The following is a 24824-nucleotide window of genomic DNA, read 5'->3' as shown; positions in this document are numbered from 1 at the left end:
GGCCCCAAGTGGTGCACACGCCCCAGAACCGGGCACACCAAGACTGGGCTCAGCCCTGCGGGATGCTCCCCCCACTCATGTGTCACCCACCTCTGGGGCTTTTCCTCTAACCAGCCTCCAATGACAGCACCAGGCCCAGAGCAGTGCACACGCCCCAGAACAGAGGACCCTGCCTGCAGGCAGACAGGGCCGGGTGGGGATAGTGCAGGTGAGAGCCTGGCCAGAGAGTGGTACTGACCCCTGGCAGGCTGCGGGGTGTGTGCTGGGGACCCGAGTCTGGCAGTCTGGAGGGAAGGCAGCAGGCGTGGCAGCTGTCAGCTGAGGAAGGAGAGACAGCAAGAGTTCTAGTACCCAGGAGTCTATAAGGAAGAAGTTCAGAAAACACTGATAGCAAGGTAAAAGGGGCCCAGGTGGGTCCCAGGATGGTCAGTCCAGTGGGCAGCAAGAAGGCTAGAGGCCTTGGAGTGTAGGCATCCAGCCACCCAGATCAGTTCAGGTTTCCAGTTTCCTTTACTCAAGCAGTAGAGTCTTCTTAACCTACTCTCGAAAATTTATAGGTTAGAAATTTCTTCCTATATTTCAGTCATTCACTTACATTTCCAGCAATTTAGTAGTTGCTATTATCAATGTGATCTTTTTCTCACTACATTTTCTAATTAGTAAATAGGTATCACTGACCTCTTAGTGTTAATTTTCACCAGATGTCTTATACTTTCTAAGTAGATGATCTGATCACCTATAAATAATTCCTTTTCAATCTTTGGTGCTTTCTTTTGGGCTCAATCTCCAATACATACACAGTTGTTCATTACTGATGCTATTGATGCAAGTAATTTTTCTTGATTTTATACACAGATGTTCTCAAGACTTTGAATTTTCCCAGAAAACCTCACAACTTTCCCTTGCAAATAACCAAGAGAAATACTCATTTAATATCTAAACAATAGTACTTTATTGATAAAAGGTTAGTATAAATGGATACAAAATTGCTGTGTAAAATAAGTGTTTTCAAAATACATTTCTACAGGTAGAGACTATCTCTTAGTAAAAGAGCAGTTATCTATAATCAAAAGTATCTATTTAGATTTGGGCAGTAAAGCCAAAGGGGATGAGAAGTGTAGCAGTGTGGGTCCTCCCTCCCTGCAGAGCTGATACCAGGAGGCAGCGTGCCTGAAGTACTTTCACTCAAACATATGCGGGGCTTAGTCACTTGCAAACTTGTTTTTCTTTTTTATAGATTTTCCAACAAAGTTATTAAATGGCAAACTCAAATAATGGACTCTGCATGGATGTACTCTAAAGTCATGGAACACTTTTGCTTAGTCACCTTCACACAACAAGCCGTAACATATAGCTTTTGGCCATTCACAATTAAGCAACAGTGAAGGGGCAATGTTAGCAAGAATACCAGATTTTCTGTAGCACACCTTCGTATTATCATTTAACTGTCTCATTTTATGTTTTTTTTTTCTAGCCCCCACAAAAACCAAAAACCCTGTCTCATCCTCAGATTAAGCATTTTCTCCATCTCCCTACACAACCATTGTCTCCTTTCATCTGTCACTTTCTCGGGCTGAATTTCCCAACTTCAGTAGAAATGATAAAAAAGGCAACTGCTGGAGTGTACCACAGGGAGACACAGGAAGAAAGGTGACACTAAGGCTACAGTGCACAGAAAACGGATCAGGTGTGGCTTCGACTGTGTGCACCTGCCCACTAGCCCATGCTACAGATTTAAAATGTCTTTCACTTTGACAAGACACATGGTTTATATTATACACAATGAATGAAAACGACAATGGCTAAAAATAAATGAGAGTCTGCACACAAAAAAATGATTACTGCTATTTTCCTCCCATCAGAAAGTCACTCAAAAAGGGGGTATTTAAAGGAAACCCAAATCAGGAACACCCGGTAGGCATCAGAGGTTCAGGGCACCAAGGCCTTAGGGAGGAAACACTTTTCAGTGAAGCTGTGCTTCAGGAACACGCCCACCAACAGACCCCAATTTCCACAGGGGAGGCAGATCTACTACAGTTACAGAAAATACACTAAAGTGCAATATAAAATATAAAAAGGTTGGATTCTGAATAGACCAACTGCTAATTTTCCTTAAAAATTTTAATTTGGTTGAGTAAAAAGTTTACTGAATCTCGTTTTGTAGGTAAGAGTCTTAATTGCAATACAAAAACTGGAGCTCATGACTACTTTGATTTTCTCTGTAGCACAGGATAACCAGTATTAGTGGAGAACACAGGATAACCAGTATTAGTGGAGAACACAGGATAACCAGTATTAGTGGAGAACACTACAAAAAGGGGCTTGCGGTGAGTTCTTTGCAGGGGTTTTAAAAATGACCTAGATCAGAATTAAGAGACTTCTTTAAAACTCACCTCTAAAAAAGCTGTTTAAGTATAAAGATGTATCTCATTAGGAAATTCTATTCTGTTTTATTTGGTTAAGAGATAAAATCACAAGACGAATCAACAGTATAGAATTATAGCAGCAAAACTGGTTTTAGGTGTTGTGTACAAACATAAAAGCAAGGAAGCAAAGAGTCTCCAAATGGTATGATGTGGTAAGCAGATGGCCTTGCACCAAGTCAGTGCATCTTTCTACATCACTAGGCTCACACCTCTACCACTCATATTATGGGTAAATCTGAATGTTCTAGATATAAATCAGGAGTGCTCATCAATGGTTAGTCAGTTGTTAAGTCAGTTAAATCAAAGAAATTCAGTATTAAGCATACATGCCGATTCTTGGAAATCAATTCTAACATTAGTGGTTAGGGAGAAAGAAAAGGAAAACATTCACCTCACAAAATACAGAGTGTAACATAGCAATGAAATACATATGTTAAAAGTACTTCATACAAAAAACACATCAAAAGTCTTTTAAAAATTAAATTCTCAGGCACAGGTACTGTTAAAATGTGGATGGCACCCTCCCAAGGATTGAAAACACACAGCTGGATCACGCATCTGGAATGTTTTCTTTTTTATCCAGGAAAGTGTTTTCTAGAAAAAAAGAAAACAAAACACACTTAAGTGTGAGTGAGGCAATGTCTGCTGCATTGATCATTAAGTTCTACTTTTCTCATAAACTGAGCAAAAGGCAGGGCTTACATGACCACAAAGTTAACTGAATCAAAACACCACTCATAAGGCTCTTGGAAACTGGAAATGCCGCAAAACTAAGAAGTATACAGAAATAAAATTTTATCTATCTAAAAGTAAAATTTTCATTCCATAAGGTTGAAACCAGAAGCTCAGACAAAATGAGCAAACACCTGTCACTGCTTCCTGCTTCAAATGAGCTGCACAGCTGAGGCATCCTTGTCTCCTTCCACTGTACCCTCACTTCCCCAGTCACATGCCAACACAGGCTATGCAGGACCAGCCTCTAGAGTCAGCAGGCCATCGTTTAAAAGTTATGGGACCATCAGCAAATAATGTTAAACTCTCAGAGCAGCAACAATTTCCTTATCAGTAAAGTGTGAACTGAGCACATACCCTCAGGACTATTCTAAGGTGTCAATGTGATGATGAAACTAAAGCAACCAACTTGGACCCAGCTGGGGGTGACATGGATGTTTTCTTTACATTAACTTATCAAACTGTACATACATATTTTTGTGCATTTTGTGTAAATACTGTATTTTACAATGAACACCTTTCCCAGTAAGCTGCAAGAGGGTTTGGTGACTAAGGCTCCAGCAAGACACTCTGGGTCCTTCCTCAGCCACTTGTCCATATGACATGGAGGCCTAAAGACTCCCTGCCTTCTGCCCACCCACGCTGTCCCTTCCCCGTTTTCATGAACACACTCATGCTTCCGGAATGAGGTCCCTGAATTTTAGGGGAGACCATCTACAAAATTCCCAAAGTTTCTTCCTCACATCTTGGCCAACTCAAACTCTCTTTCAAGCTCTAATCACATCTCTTGTATAAGGTCTGCCTTTACCCCAGCATCATGTGACCTACCCTCTTCTTTGGACTCTTAGGTTGTTACCTGACTTTACCTTTCATGCTTTTCCTCTGGCAAGTGATGGGAGTGGCCACCTGGCCAGTTCACAGAGCCTGCCTGTCCATAAGATACAAGGGAGTGGGCATTGCCTTTTCCTGATCCTCAGTGTCTAGAGTCTGCAGATTCTTTTCAAGCAGGCAGACCAGCACACACTAATGACCGTCAGTCAGGACAAAGCTATCTGAGGAACAGGAGGTCAGCGGTCTCCATCCAGGGAATCCTTATCTACCTGGCATAATTCTTCTTCCTTGTGCCATCTTTACTTTTAATCTGTACAAGCTGTTTTAATAATACATTTTTATTCCCTTTAAAGAGATGTTTTAACAATTAACAAATTTCCAATAATACAACTAATAAAGGTGCTTTAATACATAATTTCCTTCTAATGTTGATATTTGCAAGCTTAGAAAATAACCTGCAAATGTACCCCAATAAAATAAAAGTTATAATTATTAAAAAAAAAGAGACAAAAATGTGAGAAATCTTTACTAGAAAGTAGGTGGCAAAGTAGTGGCTTCTTTTTTTCAGGAGCAATCTCTTCTCGTTTAAGATTAGTGATGGAGTTACTTCAAAATGCAAAATATTAATGAGGCTTAAGGAGGAACCTGTCATATTTAAGCTGCTACAACAATGTTAGTAACGACTGCCTGTCTTCCAGGCTAAGGGACAACAGGGCCTACCTGTGACTTCTTGGTACGTGCACATGGCCTTACACGTGGTGCCCGAGAGCCCCACCATCGCCATCCCCGCCCTGCATCTGCATCTGCATCTGCGCCTGCATCCTTGCAATCATCTCTTGCATGCGGCGGAGCTGTGAACACACATAGGTTTTCAAGGTTTGCTATCTTTGAACATTACTTCTGGGTGTTCTGTGACTCCTAAAATTTCAACTTCTATACTTTCCCAAAACATGACAGAGTTATTATATAAAGACTTCTTACCAATCGATTAAAAAACCAACAGCTAAAGAGAAAACCAAGTAAATGATATGAATATGCAAGTCAAACAGAAACAATAACCAAAGAAAGATAAGACAATATGATACATTTTCTTTTTTTTTTTTTTTTTTTTTGAGACGGAGTCTTGCTCTGTCGCCCAGGCTGGAGTGCAGTGGCCAGATCTCAGCTCACTGCAAGCTCCGCCTCCCGGGTTCACGCCATTCTCCTGCCTCAGCCTCCGGAGTAGCTGGGACTACAGGCGCCCGCCACCTCGCCCGGCTAGTTTTTTGTATTTTTTTAGTAGAGACGGGGTTTCACCATGTTAGCTAGGATGGTCTTGATCTTGTGACCTCGTGATCCGCCTGTCTCGGCCTCCCAAAGTGCTGGGATTACAGGCTTGAGCCACCGCGCCCGGCCGATACATTTTCTTAAGACAGAGTCTCGCTCTGTTGCCTAGGCTAGAGTGCAGCGGCACAAGCTTAGCTCACTGCTACCTCCACCTCCCGGGTTCAAGCAATTCTCCTGCGTCAGCCTCCTGAGTACCTAGGATTACAGGCACACACCACCACGCCCAGCTAATTTTTGTATTTTTAGTAGAGATGGGGTTTCACCATGTTGGTCAGGCTGGTCTCAAACTCCTGACCTCATGATCTGCCCGCCTCCGCCTCCCAAAGTGCTGGGATTACAAGTGTGAGCCACTGCGCCCGGCCAATATGAGAAATTTTCTAACCTAAAAGGAGGGAAAGAGACTGATGACAGTGGGAAATGCAAAGTAAAGGGGAATGGGAATGAGTCAGCTTTTCTGGAGGGCAACGAAGGCCTCACAATAAAAATAATATATATACATACATATATATACACATTTGTTTTTAAAGGGATGGGATCTTGCTCTTTTGCGTAGGCTAGACTGCAGTGGCACAATCATAGCTCACTGCATCCTTGAACTCCTGGGCTCAGGGAATCCTTCTGCCTCAGCCTCCTGAGTAGCTGGGACTACAAGTGCATGCCGACATGCATGGCTAATTATTTTTTAATTTTTTTGTAGAGACGGGGGGGTCTCACTCTGTTGCCCTAGCTAGTCTTGAACTCCTGGCATGAAGTGATTCTCCTACCTTGGCCGCCTGAAGTGCTGGGACTATAAGTGTAACCCACAGTGCCTGGCCAAAAACAGTGAACATTAATTCATCTTTATCCTTATCATTATGATTTGTATGTATTCAGAAATGCCTCCAGGAAAGTATTATAAAACATTCAACTAAATCTTCTTCAGGTAACTTTGTGGTTATTTTTAACATTTAAATATTTGATCAATATTGAATTAATTTGACAAAAGAAGTATTTTCTTTCTGTTTCCAACAGGCTAGCCCATTATGATCCTATTGTTTACTGAATAATGTGTTTGCCTTCCAAAACTCCAGCAGATCTGAATGCCACCTTTACAACAGCGCGTATTTCCATATTTATGATCTACTTACAAAAATCAGTGACATTACTAAATTGTCTCCAAAGTCTTTCAGCTAAATATATGAAGCATTATGTATGCTATGTAAGTATCCATGTTTATTATTACATATACATGTGTATATATAGTAATAAAATAGTTGTATGTATCCTCAACAAATTAAAAAAGAAAAACTATAAATTATAAGTTAATTACCAATGGTATCTATCAATGTAAACACGAAACAGCTTTAGTCACAAGAACAGTAGTTTTCGGCTGTGCGCAGTGGCTCACACCTGTAATCCCAGCACTTTGGGAGGCCAAGGTGGGCAGATCACGTGAGGTCAGAAGTTTGAGACCAGCCTGGCCAACATGGCGAAACCCCATCTTTACTATAAATAAAAAAAGACCTAGCCAGGCATGGTGGCGGGCACCTGTAGTCCCAGCTACTCAGGAGGCTGAGGCAGGAGAATGGCTTGAACCCGGGAGGCAGAGGTCGCAGTGAGCCGAGATCACACCACTGCACTCCAGCCTGGGCAACAGTGCAAAACCCTTGTCTCAAAACAAACAAAACAACCAACCAATCAATAATACTTTTCTACTTACCTCAGCTTCTTTTTCCAGCAAGATCTGGTCTTTATTCATGTCCTCATTCTCCACTTTCCTAAGAATTGAAAGAAATCAGAATTATAATGCTGCAACAAATAGTTATTTGATAACCCCCAACAAATTCTACTTTAAAATTTAAAATGACATGTATTCATCCTCCTTTTTTTTACTGAGATGGTGTCTTGCTCTGTCGCACAGGCTGGAGTGTAGTGGCATGAGCTTGGTTCACTGCAACCCGCACCTCCTAGGTTCAAGCAATTCTCCCACCTTAGCCTCCCAGGTAGCTGTGATTACAGAAGCGCGCTACCACGCCCGGCTAATTTTTTTATGTTTAGTAGAGACGGGGTTTCGCCATGTTGGCCAGGCTCGTCCGAACCTCAAGTGATCCGCCCGCCTTGGCCTCCCAAATTGCTGGGAATACAGGCGTGAGCCACCGCGCCCGGCCTATCATTTTTCCAATTAAAGATATAATGAATAAAAAGGAAACAGAATGATTTTTTTAAAAAGTTCAAACAACATGAAATGGAACATTGAAGAGACTTTTCTTACTCTAGGCTTGAGTGACAACACTTGCTGTTACCCACTCAAAAAACAGGTATTATCTGAAGAATTCACTTTGAGATGAGCTATTCTTTATTAATATGAATGTAGTCACCACACTTAAGGAAGGAGCAGGATCTGTGTGAGTGAGCGAGGGGCAAAGGGCGAGCTCCCCAAGCACACCTGAGCATCACGCTCTGCAGAGCACACTAATCCCTGTCTCAGGGCCAGCGCCTGCTCAGCTTCCAGAGGGTGGAATTTTCTAGCTGCCTCTAAAATCTTTCTTAATGTGGTTTCCAAACTCGTAATTAGACTTCACTGTGGACAACGTATGTATAACTTACATAAAGACATATTAGCATGGCTAAAAAGAAAAGGTGAGTGAGGGCGGCTGCAGGACTTTACAAGGATTGAAGCTGCTGCTTCAGTGGCCACTGGCTGCTCGGAAGTCACTCATCCTGGCCTCACCCTTAACGCAGGCGCTGCAGTTTCTTAATGGCAACAAGTTTGTCCTCATGTACAGAGTGATGCTTTTGAAGGAGGACTCGACACAAGCCTCTGGCCTGTCCTAAAGGTCTAAAGTCTTTGTTTGTTTGTTTTCTGAGACAGGGTCTTGTTTTATTGCCCAGGATGAAGTGTAGTGGTGCAATTATGGCTCACTGCACCTCCCAGGCTCAACTGCTCCTCCCAACTCAGCCTCCTGAGTAGTATGTGCTACCATGCTCGGCTAATTTTTTTTTTTTTTAATTTTTGTAGAGATGGGATTTCACCATGTAATCCTATGGTCTCAAAACTCCTGAGCTCAAGCAATCTACCTCGCCTTGGTCTCCCAAGGTGCTGGGATTAAGGCATGAGCCACCATGCCTGGCCTAAAGTTTGTATGTGCGTATCATTAAATGTACTTTTTTTTTAAAAGGTTGAAAGAGCATAATTTGATTAAATTAACAACTCTTTTGTAGTAACTTTTGAGTAGGAAACCAAACCATGTTGCTTAATGGTCAAGAAGGCTGAGCTGAACACACAGAGGAAGAGGAACATCATGGCTCAGGGTGACCAATACAGAGGAAGGGGCACAGTGTGATGATGACCTGCCGCCTCTCTTAAGTCTCTCAGAACGGAAGTTTTCATAATGAAGGTCCTGGGTCACCTCCTGGAGATCCTGCATGTGTGTGCTGAAAGAGAAGAGGAATACACTAAGGTGGCCTCATGCATGTGACATTCTCACGAGGAAAAAAACCACCCATCAAGTACATAGAAAAAATAGCAGTAATTAAAATTACTTGGTAAATTGTACATAAAGCTGCTGGGATTTCAGGATAAGGAGTATGGCCGTGGAAACGTCTAATGAGGTATAGCTCTCCCTTTGTTCCCCAATCAATGATACACAAACACAGGTCTGGACTGAGTCTCTCAGCAGGATTTCTGCCAGAGGCAATGCCACCCCGTATGAGGCCATCTCTACCACAGGATGGCAGATAGACAGATTTTAAGAGATTTTTAGGTCAACAATGTCTGAAATAGAAGACACTCTTCTAACAGGACTTACAGAAAATGTAATGAAAATATTCATGCCTCCTATAACTCAAAATTTATATATTACTCTAAGAAGAAAGAGTTGGTTCGCTTAAGCTATGCAGAAGACCATAAAGTGAAGGACTAATATTCTGGATCCAAGAATATTAGTCAACAACTCAACCTTCCATTCATCTTATGACTTCTTAATTGCCTAGCTTACTCAAAATACTTAAGCAGTCCAGAATGAGCAAAACATTGTAACACACTCCTATTTATTCAGGATCCAGGGAAATGGATTGAGATAGCCAAGGAGGGGCTCACTCTACCTCACTGTGAGAAACACACAACTGACACTAAAGTGAAGTCCCCAAACCCCGTCTTCAGCCTCTACACCCCCCTCAATAATGGGGATAGGGACAGCCAAGGATGCAGCCCTGGAGGAGCTGAGTGCACTTAACTTCTTACACGACCATTAAATTGTGTTTGACAGAGCTTGGATGTTTTAACATGTTACTGATTTTAACTTACTACAAATTGTTAAACTAAGTGAGACATGTGGCAAATATATAGCAACTTTCAGCTAATCAAAACATTGATTTCTCCATATCGGTCATTCTTTGAAGTCCTCTGATAAAAGAGGTATAGTTTAAGCGATACTCTCAGCCTGTTCTTTTTGTTGAGATGAAGTCTCGCTCTTGTTGCCCAGTCTGGAGTGCAGTGGCGCCATCTCGGCTCACTGCAACCTCTGCCTCCAGGTTCAGGAGATTCTCCTGCCTCAGTCTCCCAAGTAGCTGGGACTACAGGCACCCACCACCACGCCTGGTTAATTTTTTTGTATTTTTAGTAGAGACAGGGTTTCACCATGTTGGCCAGGCTGGTTTCAAACTCCTGACCTCAAGTGATCCGCCCGCCTTGGCCTCCCAAAGTGCTAGGAGTACAGGTGTGAGCCACCGCACCCGGCCTCAGCCTCTTTTTTCCAAAGTAAAAGCAATGTATGCATGCTACTGTATGTGAAATTAATTTTTTTTTTTTTTTTTTTGAGACGGAGTCTCGCTCTGTCACCCGAGCTGGAGTGCAGTGGCCGGATCTCAGCTCACTGCAAGCTCCGCCTCCCGGGTTTACGCCATTCTCCTGCCTCAGCCTCCCAAGTAGCTGGGACTACAGGCGCCTGCCACCTCGCCCGGCTAGTTTTTTGTATTTTTTAGTACAGACGGGGTTTCACCGTGTTAGCCAGGATGGTCTCGATCTCCTGACCTCGTGATCCGCCCGTCTCGGCCTCCCAAAGTGCTGGGATTACAGGCTTGAGCCACCGCGCCCGGCCCTGTGAAATTAATTAATTAATTTATTTATTTTTATTATTTTGAGACAGAGTCTCACTCCATCTCCCAGGCTGGAGTGCAGTGGCGCAATCTCAGCTCACTGCAACCTCTGCCTCCCGGGTTCAAGTGATTCTCCTGCCTCAGCCTCCTGAGTAGCTGGGATTACAGGTGCGTGCCATCACGCTCGGCTAATTTTGTTTTTGTAATTTTAGTAGAGATGGGGTTTCACCATGTCGGTCAGGCTGGTCTCGAACTCTTGACCTCGAGATCCGCCAGCCTCGGCCTCCCAAAGTGTTGGAATTACAGGCGTGAGCCACCACGCCCAGCCATGAAATTTATTTTTAAAGGAAAAGACGTCTATTTTTGTAGTCAGGTCTGTAATTGTTATTAATAATAAATGGAAGACACAAAAAGCTAACCAGGGCCATCCAATGAGTCTCAGACTGGGGAGCAGGGCCCAGGTGTGGCTCAGCCTGGAGCAGCGGACCAGGAGCCTACACAGTCTGACCATTTCCTTACCAGCACCGAGGACCTCTCAGACCCCAGTTTAGGTTCTAGTCTCCTTTTAACATCAAAGATATAAGATCTTAGCAGGAAGGAAAGGTACTACAGGTTACAGGCCACAGGCAGAAGAGTTAGTTTAGTAGTGCCACAGAGGGCCCCTGGGTGAGGGTTCTCAGCACCAAGCTGCAACAGCCCCACACCAGTTCTGCAATGTGAGAAACACTGAGGACGGCAATGAAGCTGCTGGCTGCAACTACCTTGGAGGTCAAGTGTACACCCCGTTTAAAATCCATATTCTTCATGCCAAATTCTGCCAGAAAGAACACACCAAATGTCTTACATGAGCATGGTTCTCAGCTTCAGAAAGTCGTTGTGCTCTGGGTTCTCCACCTCCACAACACCCCAGGGGTAGAGGCGGCCTCTGACCTTCTTTCCTTTGGCTTCAATCAACTGATTGGAGCCAACCACAGAGAACGGGATGCTAGCCTAGAAAGAGACACACAGAGTAGACAGGCTCCACACAGGGAACCCCAGAGTTCACTGTGAACACGAGAACATCAGCACAGACTTAACACATTGCTACTGACTACAAAATTTAATTGGAAATCTGGGGGTACGTAACATTTTCTTGAGAACTGTCAGATACCTTCCACATGGGACAAACTGTATGAAAACAAATTAAACCTACAATAAAATTTCTAAGCTTTAGGTGATAGCTGTACAGTATTTTTTTTTGGGAGACAGACTCTTGCTCTGTCGCCAGGATGGAGTACAGTGGCACGATCTCAGCTCACTGCAACCTCTGCCTCCTGGGTTCAAGTGATTCTCCCGCCTTAGCCTCCCGCGTGGCTGGGACTACAGGTGTGCACCACCACACCCACCTCATTTTTGTATTTTTGATGGAGATGAGATTTCACCATGTTGGCCAGGATGGTCTGGACCTCCTAGCCTCAACTGATCCATCTGCCTTGGCCTCTCAAACTGCTGGGATTATAGGCATGAGCCACTGCGAGGCCTTAAAATATATTTAAAGCAACATACCCAGACAATCGCTCTCATCTTAACATGGACAACAGTAAACAGGAGTTATTTATGTTGTGCATTTGAAGCCAGTTCTTACCTTGAGAAGTCTAGTCTGCTCTTTAAAATCTTCATCTTCATCTGATTCTGCATCAGGTAAGTGATAGATTTTGATGTTATGTTCTTCAATTTCATCCAGAATCTGAGAGAATGACAAAACCAGGATCAATTTTAGCAAACTGCCTATGTTATTATAGCCAATTCTAACTCATTGTGTAAGAAATACATCAGAATCATTCAAACGTCAATAATCAAACTGATTATGCAAGTTACTGTCAAATAAATTTATAAAACTGCGGCCAGGCACGGTGGCTCATGCCTGTAATCCCAACACTTTGGGAGGCTGAGGTGGGCGGATCACAAGGTCAAGAGATCGAGACCATCCTGGCTAACACGGTGAAACTCTGTCTCTACTAAAAATACACAAAATTAGCCAGGCGTGGCAGTGGGCGCCTGTAGTCCCAGTTACTGGGGAGGCTGAGGCAGGAGAATGGCATGAACCCGGGAGGCGGAGCTTGCAGGGAGCCGAGCTGGTGCCACTGCAGTCCAGCCTAGGTGACACAGCGAGACTCCGTCTCAAAAAAAAAAAAAAAAAAAAGCAGTAATGCACCACTACCCTCAATGTACAAAGCAGTAGGAAGACTAACGATAGCCCCAACACAACAGCTAAAATGGAAATCATATCACAATCAGCCTCAAGAAGGGCAATTGCCGCAGAGAAGCTATAGGCATGAGAAGACCCTGGAGAACAGGCAGGAGTCTTAAAAGCAGAGAGAAGGAAGATGTACCCCAGATGGGGGAAAAAAAAAAAAAAAAAACCTTGTCAAAGGTACAGAGAAGACACATGGAGTGGATTTTGAGAACAACAAGAAATTCAAAAGGTTGGAATCTAAGACATCCAGTTGGATACGGGAACAAAAATTGGAGTTACAAAGTAGAGAGTTCCATGAACACCAGACTAGCGACCGGGGGATCTGTATTTCATTCAACAGGTAGCCAAGCAGCCAGCAGCAAAATCCCAGTCTGACCTATCAAGCAGGCATAGTGTGGGGGATGGGGCTTGCTGGGCTGACGTTGAAATACGAACTCATTCATCAGTCAATCAATTAAAACCCCAGCACTCAAATGCCCACTAGATGGTGGGCACTCTTAACAGGCACCAGGCAGGTCACAGCTTTGTTTCGTCTCACCCCAGTACCCGAGCCATCCAGGGAAGAGAGAACAAAAGCAACGTGAGCAGAAAATATCCTGACCTCAAACTGTGCACTGGATTTGCTCTCTGGTTTTAAGAATGGAAAGCCTTAATGTGACCTAAAAAGGGCTTGAATGGATGAGAGATTTGGTCTTAGCACAATGTCTGTACTAATTCAGAACTCCAGAAAAGGCCCTCCTCTCTACATCCTTGATTCTGTAACTCGACCTTCAGTCTTTACATAAATCCTTATTCCTAAATAGGAGGAACTATCTTATCTCTGGGAGAAACTGAACAATAAGAAGCATGAACTTGTTCACTTGTCCTCATCTCACGGCCCCTCTCCTGGTCTATTACCCATCCACGCCAACCTCATCTTTTGTCCTATGCTGGCCTCATAAAGATGGAGCTTATACTTTGGAGGAGAGAAGAGTTTGGAAACATTTAGTAAGCTATTTAAAAGTAAGGAGAGGAGTCAGAAAGTGATGAATAAAAAATAATGTACACATTTCTCAATCTGGAAGATTTCAAGAATTGTGGGACCATTTAGAGAGAGGGAAGTTGGAAGGACAGGAGTTCATCAGTGGTCAAAAGAGGACTCCTGTGGGCACGTGTGGTTCACAACAAGAAATAAGATACTTGGAAGGGCAAATCAGAAGCCACAGAAATAATGTGATCAAAATAATATTAAGGAACACTGACCTCCAGGGCTCAGGAAGGTAGGTGGTAAAAAGCAGCAGAGAGAAAAGCAAACACAGTGGCTCAGCAGCCAAGGAAGGGAAGTTTCAGGAGAACTGCCAATCACACCAACCCCACGGGTGGGGCCCACATCTGAGAACTGAACTGTTGGCCAAGCCCATGAGAGAGCAACTGCAGGTGGATGACAGGAAGCCTGAGTGAACACAATCATGGGGAGGGCAGGTAACAGCTACCAGTAAGTGTCTGACTAAAAGATAGGCTGGTGAAGGCAAGAGGCTAGTAGAGGCTGGCAGGAGGCAAGAGGTTCTTTCAGATACAGCAGAATGAACAAACTGGTAGGCATCAAGGAGAAACTGGAGAAACAGAAGTGATTAAAGAGGCCCAAGGAGGAAGGGATAAAAGCTCGAAGTATTTTGATTCACCTCAGATGTTGTAATCAAGCACTAAGTGTTTTGCATACAGGATTAGAGATGAGAATTAGAGCATTCTAACCCTGACACCACCCCCATCTCTATCTCACAGAAATTTAATGTAGCAGAGTACAAAAGGTAAAGTTCCCCTAAGTGGGAATTGCTAAAGTATTTATTAGCATAAAAACGTCTATGCTTCCAGGGGTTCTTCAAAGGTTCAAATACTTCCTAAAACACTGGCAGGCACTTGAGACAATTTAGGAACAGGCTGCCAAACATGACTACGTGCTGCTTAAAAACTGCTTTGGAAAAAAACACCAGAAAAAATGTGAAAACATGAAAGTCAAACCAGGTGAAATCATCTGCAACGTGACAGTCAACATCTAAAAATAAGAAGTATATCTGTTAAATCAATAAAAAAGCAAGAGCCAAGCCCCTGCAACCTGCGAGAACACACCAACGGGCATCAACACCAGGACAGACACTCACTTCAGCCATCAAGGAAATGCAGATTCAAATGAGATACAATTTCTCAGACAGGAAACACATTACAAAAACTGGCAGCATAACCAGGACAGTTTTAGGGGGTGGAGAGAAGAGTACACTTTGGAAATGTAAATTGTTACGAACTTACTTTAGAGCAAATTTAGTCATCCTTCAAAAATTTAAATATTATTTAAATTTTATTTCCTACTAAGAATTCGTTTGGCTCACACAATTGTGAAAAGATAGATGTGCACCAATGTTCATTACAACAATTATGCAACAAATCTATTATGTGCCAGACATTACTCGGAAGTCTGGTAATACATAAGTGAACAAAGCAGATTCCTGATCTCAGGACCCGGGGTCAGTGGTCAGGAGAAGCCAACAAATACACTGGAGAAATACTTTATGCAGTGTGGGGCGAGTGCTACCAGCAGAGCAGGGGATGGAGATGTGAAATTGTGTGTGTAGCGCTGGGCTCAGTGATGGAGTTGTCCACACAGGTATCTGAGGGAAGACTGGTCCAGACAGAGGGTATCACTAGCAAAAAGAAATAGCAAGGGGCAAAGAAATAGTAAATTTGGTTAAAGAAGAAAAGGGGCCAGAGCAAAACAAAAAGTAAGCCAATTATTCATCAACAGGAAACTGGACAACGTAGAGTATATTCATACAGTGCAATGCTGTGCATCCAGTAAGTATCAGGATATAGTATATATATGAGGATGCTTCCAAATATTTTTAAACAGAAAAATCAAATGGCAGAATAGTATTATTATGTGATTTCACTCTGTAAAACCGAAAACATAAGCCATGTTCTAGAAGGATATATACTTAACAGTTGTTCCTTCTGTGGGTAATTAAAGAAATTCTTTTTTTTTTTTTCTTGAGACGGAGTCTTGCTCCGTCACCCAGGCTGGACTGCAAACAACCTCCGCCTCCTGGGTTGAAGCGATTCTTTTGCTTCAACCTCCCAAGTAGCTGGGACCATAGGCGCCCACCACCACGCCCGGCTAACGTTTGTAATTTTTTAGAGATGTGTGGAGTTTTGTCATGTTGGTCAGGCTGGTCTCGACCTCCTGACCTCTGGTGATCTGCCTGCCTCAGCTTCCCAAAGTGCTGGGATTACAGGCGTGAGCCACCACACCCGGCTTAGAAATTCTTTTATTAAAAAACATTTTTTTTTTTTTAAGAGACAGGGTATTACAATGTTGCTGAAGTCCTCCAACTTCTGGGCTCAAGTGATCCTCCTGCCTCAACCCCCTGCTGTACCCTGCTACCCTGCCCCAGCAGCTGGGATTATGTGCACATACCAGTATGTTCAGTGACATATTTGTATTTTTAGAGTTTGGCATATACAAACTATTTGGACTTTCTTAAGGAGCATATAATCAGAAAAAAGCAAGTGATTTAAACATACATAGCAGAGAATCAATAAAGAGGCTTTATAGAAACACACACAAGAGGGCACTGAAACGGGCGCACCACAGGAGCTGCCGGGGGTGAGAGACGGTTTGCTGGCTGACAACTGCTATGTCCCAAACAGAACAGAGAACCAGTCCACTTAGACACACCCTTGTATAGGTCATTTGCAGTAAAGAATTTAGGTAAAGTAACAAACTTCATGAAGAGATCACATTTCTGTATTTGAGTCACTGAACTCCTATGGAATGCACTTGTGTGTAACCAACTGCTACTCAGAGAGGGCATTTTAAATATAAGGAGAATTTAAAGAACAGAAATTTTTGATACCTTCATGAAGGCAAAAATTAAAATTTATAACTATTAGGTTCTCCTTGAAAACCACCATTAAAATGCAGGAAAAATTCTCCTGCCCTGCCTCCCGACACCTGAGCAGACACCTGAGCAGACTGAGTGTGCCAACACCCTCCTTTCTGCATCCCCACGCCCCCTAGTCGCACCTGAGGGAGAGCAGGAGGCCAGCCTCACTCACCCTTTTCTTCAGCCGCTCCCGTTCCTTCAGGGTGAGAGTGTCAGCTTTTGCAATGACAGGCACAATATTCACCTTGTTGTGTATTGCCTTCATAAACGCCACATCTAAGGGCTTAAGTCTAAAATTAATTTTAGAAGTGTCACTTATTTTAAAAAAACACATACAAAACTCTTCTCTCTCTCAAATTATCTTAATTCTTATATTAAAATACAGAGTTTGGGTAAAAGTTACAAACCCATGTAGTAAAGCATTTCTCCACAGTAAACAATTACTTACCCATGTCCAAAAGGTGAAATAAAGTAAAAGCAACAATGCACCCTATTATCAATGATGTGCCGCCTGTTCAAGCCGCTCTCGTCATGCAGGTACCTCTCAAACTGCTCATCAATATAGGAGATAATTGTCTTAAAACTGAGAGAAATAGAAACATTAACAATAATCATAGGGTACAAAACAGGGGGTCCCTGACTTCAAAGGGAAAACAAGTGCCTCTGCCCAAATATATACAATTTAATAATTCATTTTCAAGATGAGAACAGAAGACTGACTCCTAAATTTGGCAAATGGAAGTTTTTGGAAACTATGCCAAGCATAATTGCCTCAAGTGCTGGGAGTCAAAAAAAGCTTGAGTGGAATAGGTTTTGATGCACCTGAGAGAGGGCCAGTGTAGACAGGGCTGCCAAGTTTTTCTTTTTTTAGAGAAACTGAGTCTTGCTCTGTCGCCCAGGTTGGAGTGCAGTGGCGTGATCTCAGCTCACTGCAACCTCCACTTCCAGGGTTCAAGCGATTCTCCTGCCTCAGCCTCCCGAGTAGCTGGGATTATAGGCATATGCCACCACGCCCGGCTAATTTTTGTGTTTTTAGTAGAGACAGGGTTTCACTATGTTGGCCAGGCTGGTCTCGAACTCCTGACCTTGTGACCAGCCCCTCCCCGCACCCCCCACCAGCCTCCCAAAGTGCTGGGATTACAGGCGTGAGCCACCGCACCTGGCCAGGGCTGCCAGTTCTTTTCAGGAACGTGACTGTGAAGAGGGGCAGAGGAACAGGATGGTAGAGAACATGGGTCAAGAACAGGTTTATCTGAGCTGGGAAACAGCACAGCACTTTCACATGTAAGGGAGAAATTCCTAAATGTAGGAGAAAGACAAAAGAACCTTCCCCTTTCCATCTAGTGGTGGAAAGCTGATGCTTTAGGTTGACAGGATTAGAACAAGGAGGGAGTTTGTACAGTGAAAGTGGCATTCTTTGCCCAGTACAGGTGACAGACTGCTCTATCTTCTACTTCTTGATTTCCTTATTTGTGAAAATGATGCCAATGAGCAGTCATTTACAGACACTACGACTCAATCCACTCTCTAACAGGTTTCACTTCCTTCCACGTGGAAAGGATGTACTACAGTATTTCGTTCACCAGCCACGGCTCAAATCCAGGTGTTTCATTTACACTAGCAGTCTATGGACGACCAGCTTTGCGATCTCAAATCCTACTAGAGTACCAGAGAAAAATTCCTCTATAAAATTCCTTAAATTATTTAAAAAGTCAACATTAACACACTTTAAATTATCTAGCTGTTTTATTATATACAGCGACCCCAAACTTAATCGCTCATTAACACGATCTATAAATTTAAGTACATTAAATAAACAAATGCAGATCCCTGGGCACCCGGGTGCATACCAATCTCTGCAGTTGATAGCGTCACCATAGCCAGGGGTGTCTACCACTGTCAGGCGTAGCTTGACCCCTCGCTCTTCAATTTCAACAGTTGAAGCCTCAATCTGGACAGTTCTTTCAATTTTTTCTAGAAAAGAAACAAACTTAATAGGGAATATAAGCAGCATGCGAAGAGGAAAGCTCACATTAACGACATTCTCCCAACTAGTGACTTCAGAGTCCACTACCTCTCTGCAGAGGTAGGTTCTCCAAAGTTACCATGGGGATTACGCAAAAATGATCCCAGAGGAGTCAGAAAGGGGAAGGTTAAAGCTAAGATTATTGTGCTACTTGGGAAGGTTAAAAACACAAATATTAAAAATCATAATTTCTGTTCCTGGGAAAAGAAAGGAATTTACGAATTCATTTAAAAACTGAATTCAAAAATATCCTGAAAGGCCTACATATTCTTGCAGCAGCCCCAGTCCTGGGTTCTCACTGTGTGTGCCTAATTCATTCAACAGGCATTTGTGGATGCTGGTGTCCTGTGCTGGAACTTTCCAACAGTAGATGAATTAGAACATCTATCCCAGCAATCTTCTAGTCACACAGCATTTTTGATATACAACATTCTCACTTAATCCATCAAATGTTTAATATAGGCAGAAGCTACTTATTACATTTTACAGACAAAACAAACTCAGAGAGGATAGATCCATGGATACGTGTCAAAGAAAGTCTACAGCCCAAATCCAAGGACCTCGGTGCAGCACCTGCCCCCTAAGTGTTTTCCTTGTGTTCAAAGTTGAACAAGAACAGACAGAACACAGAGCTAAGACATAAAACATTCATTAGGCAGTCTTCAGCACCTTTCATGTAGAATTACACTTACAGTAACATAGGAATGTTTTTACCTGCAGCTCCAGGTATGACTCTTTCTGGGTAGAGATCAGTCAGGAAAAGGCTGTTTATGAGAGTCGATTTTCCTAGACCTGATTCACCTTTAAATAAAAAGAAAAACCCTGTCATGACCTTATCCATATGACACCATTCAATCTGTTAAGTGTTTACACGTGGCCTGGACTGGGCTAAGCACCTCGCAAACATCATTCTGTGTTTAGTACCTATAGTTCCACTATGTCTGGAGTATGATCTTTGAGTGTACTCAAAGAAACTCTAATTTGCCCAAGGTCGGAGTACTATCCAGAGCAGGGCCAAGATTGAATCCAGGTCTATGAGACTACAGACCCTGAACATCATACGATCAGAAACACGACAGTTCACAAACGTGAGGAATGTACTTTAGAGGTTGGTTTTTATTTTTGACAAACAGAATGTAAAGCAGGTTTTCAATGATCAGTTCTGCTAGTCACTAAACTTACCACATTTTCAGAAAACTGAACATATCTATCCTGTAGTGTCAAGAACACTTGTGCTTCCCGAGCTGCAGGAACGGGTGAGCAGGACAGGGCCTGTGGTCTGGTGGGCTCACTTCTTGAACCCTCACTCTGCAACCTCCCCCTTCTGCCACCTTGTCTTCTTCCTGCTTTAAACCCATCCCCGTTTCCCAGCACTGGCAACTGCCATGTGTCAGGCAACTTTCCTGCTCCCTTTGCTGAGTTCACATGACCAATTCAGCGACACATATCCATGTAAGCTTTCAACGAGGTGAGAATCTCTCTTCAACTACTGTGACCATATATTCTGAATATTTGAAATTTAACTTCAAAAAAGATGCAAAACACCAAAAATTAAATTTTACATTTGAAGGAAGCACAAATTCCACTGCTTCATTGCAGGTTATCATCTAAGTCTTAATTTTGCATGGAGAAGCGCTTCTGATCTTGGTACTACATAGCACTTGGTGCTGGACTGTCCCCTAGGCACCCTAAACCACCCTCTGTTAAGTTCTGCAAAGCCTGAGGAAGGAGTACACATCTCTTGAAAAATTATTTCTGGCTGGGCACAGTGGTTCACACCTATAATCCCGGGACTTTAGAAGACCAAGGCTGGAGGATCACTTGAGGCTAAGAATTTAAGACCCTACCTGGGCAAAAAAGTGAGACCCCCATCTCCCAAAAAACCAAAGAAAATAAAAAACTCCAAAACCTTAGCCAGGTGTGGTGGCATGTACCTAGAATCCCAGCTACTTGGGAGGTGAGGGCAGGAAGATTGCTTGAGCCCAGGAGTTAGAGGTTACAGCAGGCTATGATCATGCCACTGCACTTCAGCCTGGGTACAGAGTGAGACCCTGTCCCTTACAGAAAAAAACAATTCTGGGAAAATCAAGAACAAAAAAGTGAATTTGAAATGTGCAGATATACAAAATTAGGACTGCATTTTAAGTGAACTGCAATTTTCACACATGAAAAGAACAATGTGTTGCACATGCCTAAAAATGATTGTAAAAATTTGACTAAGTGCCTATTATCCCATTAAGTCATCCTTTTAATAAACTGTGGTGCAATGCCCCTTTACATTTTTGCTCCATTTAAAGAAGGTTTTACCAGTAATTGCTAAGTCCTTTCTGCATGTCTGGCACAGGTCTAGGAGCAGAGACACGACATAGAACAAGAAGGAACCAAGTCCCTGCTCCCTGGAGCTCTGCAGCCCAGCAGGGAGAGGATAAACCGATGAAATCCCTTTCTGACTAGAGTAGCAACAGCTGTGGGGAACAGCTGAGAAAGTCACCAGAGACAGCTTTTAAAAAAGCAGTCAGAATATCCCACTGGCTACTTCTAACTTATAGATCTTAATTTTAAGGGTATATGTGATTATTTTACTTGGAATAGCTTTTGAGTAACATCAACAAATGGTTTGCTTAAGGAACTCAGAACATGAGGCTACACTTGGGCTGAATCACTGCAGCGCAGGCACCCAGCTCTGCTCTGCCCCACTTTCTTTAGTATCTCCATTCTGGCCAGGCGTCTTTCACATACGTGTCAGCAAATGAGAGAACAAGACACACAGAGATCCGGGCCTGTAAATCTATGCCAAATGCACTGGGTCCAGAAGTTTCACTTGTTACAAAAGTAACAAAGTATTTTTTAAAGTGCCAGAATTAATATAGTTTTTCTCTAATAGTAGTGACAAAAAAGACTGGAATGGGAGGTATTCAGAGTTTAAAATATGGCATGTTTTCCCTAATTAGAAAGAAAACAGTATTAGGCACAGTGCAACCATGGAAGGAAACATATGTATGGGGTGAGAAAGTGAAGCTTCACTGTACAATACTCTTCTGAAATCCCATCAGGCAAATTTGTCACCGAAGTTTTAGGCTTCAGTTAGAAGTTTTTTTTTAATCCTAGACTAAAGAAATACAACGGCAAAACAGCCTATTCCAGGAATATTAGGAAGTAGCTTTCAAATCTGAGGGAATTTCTCTTCAAATTTAAAATTTTTTAACCAACACGAAAATGAAACTGCTTTCTCAGACACTATGCATCAAGGGCCTTTCTCGGGAGGCTCCTGAAGAGCGGTAATCTAAGGGATCAGCTTTTTTGCTCATTCAAACAACTCCCACCAGAGCTGTGCAAGAGCAGGACGGCACTGAGAGCTGCGTGAGGCTGGACTCTGTGGGAGCGGGCAGCTCACGAAGGTCTCAAAAAGGTCTGGCCTGCCCATCCCAGACTCCTGCGCCCTCAGGATGGAACGCCTATAACATGTGTGAGCACCTGGAATTATACTTCAGCTTTTAGTACTCAAGTGCTTGCTCCAACCCTCCTGTAAATTTGATCACAGTAACAACCTACTTTCCTCTTTTTCAGACACAAACATCTTTACATTAGATTTCTATTAGGTAACATATTTGGCAACAGGCTTTATTCTTAAACATGCTTTTCATATAATTAAGCCACCATCGCATATAAATGTAGCCAAGGTAATAACTTCTTTTTTTTTTTTTTTTTTGAGATGGAGCCTTGCTCTGTCGCCCAGGCTGGAGTGCAGTGGCCGGATCTCAGCCCACTGCAAGCTCCGCCTCCCGGGTCTACGCCATTCTCCTGCCTCAGCCTCCCGTGTAGCTGGGACTACAGGCGCCCGCCACCGCGCCCGGCGCCTAGGCTGGTCTGCAGTGGCGCTATCTCGGCTCACTGCAAGCTCCACCTCCCGGGTTCACACCATTCTCCTGCCTCAGCCTCCCAAGTAGCTGGGACTACAGGCGACCGCCACCTTGCTGGGCTAATTTTTTGTATTTTTTAGTAGAGACGGGGTTTCACCGTGTTAGCCAGGATGGTCTCCATCTCTTGACCTCGTGATCTGCCCGCCTCGGCCTCCCAAAGTGCTGGGATTGCAGGCGTGAGCCACCGCACCCGGCTGAGAGTAACTAAATATAATTATTTATCACTCTAACTAGAATCTACAGCAATATGGTCACCAAATTGTCTCATGGACAGTCTGCAACCTGGCTTCCTTGCTTGATGTCGCTGAATAAGTCACTCGTGATTTTAGAATCCCTTGCAGACTGTTGCCCCAACATCTGTAGTCTTTCATTTGCATTTGATCTGTTACTTTGTGAACTTGCCTACTTCTTTAGAAGTCTGACACAATTTTAAAAACTATGCCTTTCCTCTTCAATAGTTTCTCTTTTACCAATTACGTGTGCTAGGGTTTTCCTGATATACTCATTTTTCTTGAGCTATTAATACAATTTGAAAGTTGAGGGTTCTTGTGGCTTTCTAGTTCTACTTTTCACTACTCACCCTCAACCCCCTACCTGTTTTCTTTTAAATCCACTTTATGGAGGCACAATTTGTTAATACTAAAATACACCCATTTAAACTGTACAGTTTTGACAAAAGTAGATACTCAGATAACCAAACTCCACTCAAGATAAAAGATTACTTGTGTAACCCTAGAGTTCCTTCGTGTACCTGTGAAGTCTGCCCTCTCCAGTCCCCACTGCAGGCGAACGCCAATCTACTTTGTCACTACGTATCAGCTTTGCTTATTCTAAAACTTTTAAATGGCATCATACAGCATGGCCTGTTTTGTGTCTGGCTGCTTTTGCTCGACACAGCTCTGAGACTGACGCATGCTGTTGCATCTATGAGTAGTTCGTTTCTTTGCAGTGCTCGGCAACATTCCATTGTATGGCTACACCACAATTTGTTAACCCACTCTCTAGATACCTTTGCTCTCCCCAGTTTGGGGCTATTTTGAGAAAAGCAGCTATGATCATTCACATACAAGTCTTTATGGACATGTTTTCATTTCTTATGTGTAAACACTTACAAGCGGTATTGCTGGGTCTTAACTGTTAAAGAAGTACCAAACTGGCTTCCATACTGGTTGTGGCATTTTTACATGCTCACTAATACGAGTTCCAGTTGTTTCACATCCTTGCTGACACCTGGAGTGCCTGCGTTTTAGTGGATGTGTGGTGGCATGTAGTGGTTTCAATGCATAGTTCCCTGATGACCAAAGATGTGGACATGTTTACGTGGGTTTACCGGCTATTTGTTTATCTTCCTTAGTGGAATGTCTATTCAGATCTTTGGCCCCCTCTTTGTAAGTGGGTCATTTGCCTCACTGATCTGTAAAAGATTTTTATATATTCTGGACACATATCCTTTGTCAGATATGGTACTATGAATACTTTGAGTTCCTCACATTTTATTTTCCTATTGATGTCTTTTGAAGAAGGCCAACTTTTAATAATGCACAAATATTTTTACAATTTTTATTCTCCATGTCCTAAGAAATCTGCTTACTACAAAGTCAAAAAATTTTTTGCCCATTTTCTTGTAGAATTTTTATAGCTTTACATTTAAATCAACTATCATTTCAGGTTAATTTTGACACACAGTGTGAAGCAGGAGTTGAAGTTCATTTTTTCACACATAATCATCTAGTTGTTACAGACTGCAAAAAGACTAACCTTGCCCCCACTGAATCAACTTGGCTTTTTTCTCAAAAAACAAAACAAAAAAATTGAACTTATCATATTGATTGATCTACTTCTTGGCTGTTGCTCTGCTCAATAGATCTGTGTATCTACCCTTACCACACTGTCTTGATTACACCACACTGTCTTGATTACTGCTGTTAAGTCTTGAAATCAGAGACTGTAATCCTCCAACTTTGCTCTTTTTCTAAACTGTTTTTGTCTGTTCTAGGCCCTCTACATTTACATTTAAACTTTAGAATCAGCTTGTTAATTTTTATTTCTGAAAATTGGGGCTGCACACTGTGGTTCACACCAGTAGTAATCCTTGCACTCTGGGAGGCTGAGACAGGTGGATCACTTTAGGCTAGTAGTTCAAGACCAGCCTGGCCAACATGACAAAATGCCATTTCTACTAAAAATACAAAAATTAGATGGGCATGGTGGCACGTGCCTGTAATCCCAGCTACTTGGGGAGGCTGAGGAATGAAAATCACTTGAACCTGGGAGGTGGAGGCTGCCAAAATCATACCATTGCACTCTAGCCTGGATAACAGAGCAACACTGTCTCAG

At 42.8% G+C, this 24824-nt stretch overlaps 1 protein-coding gene across 4 annotated transcripts in view; it reads right to left on the bottom strand.

Annotated features, from left to right (window-relative positions):
• Window positions 1–928: 928 nt before the first annotated feature.
• SEPTIN2 (septin 2) overlaps window positions 929–24824 on the bottom strand; it is a 40156-nt gene continuing 16260 nt past the window's right edge. For 3 of the 4 annotated variants that reach the window (XM_015111559.3, XM_015111558.3, XM_028831357.2), the window contains 10 exons: window positions 19282–19368; window positions 18392–18515; window positions 16990–17124; window positions 16714–16831; window positions 12016–12117; window positions 11236–11381; window positions 8646–8729; window positions 7015–7072; window positions 4710–4840; window positions 929–3020 (listed from right to left, as the gene is read on the bottom strand). In XM_015111559.3, coding sequence (XP_014967045.1) covers window positions 4739–4840; window positions 7015–7072; window positions 8646–8729; window positions 11236–11381; window positions 12016–12117; window positions 16714–16831; window positions 16990–17124; window positions 18392–18515; window positions 19282–19368 — 956 coding nt within the window. In that variant the 3' untranslated portion in view covers window positions 929–3020; window positions 4710–4738. Of the gene's footprint in view, window positions 3021–4709; window positions 4841–5583; window positions 5698–7014; window positions 7073–8645; window positions 8730–11235; window positions 11382–12015; window positions 12118–16713; window positions 16832–16989; window positions 17125–18391; window positions 18516–19281; window positions 19369–24824 lie in introns of those variants that run through there. The other variant, XM_077958134.1, reaches the window with a different exon arrangement.

This window comes from Macaca mulatta, chromosome 12 (genome assembly GCF_049350105.2).
Source record: "Macaca mulatta isolate MMU2019108-1 chromosome 12, T2T-MMU8v2.0, whole genome shotgun sequence".
In the NCBI taxonomy this organism is placed as follows: Eukaryota; Metazoa; Chordata; class Mammalia; order Primates; family Cercopithecidae; genus Macaca; species Macaca mulatta.
The sequence above is the reverse complement of the archived record's forward strand: the minus strand, read 5'-3'. Positions and strand labels throughout refer to the sequence as shown.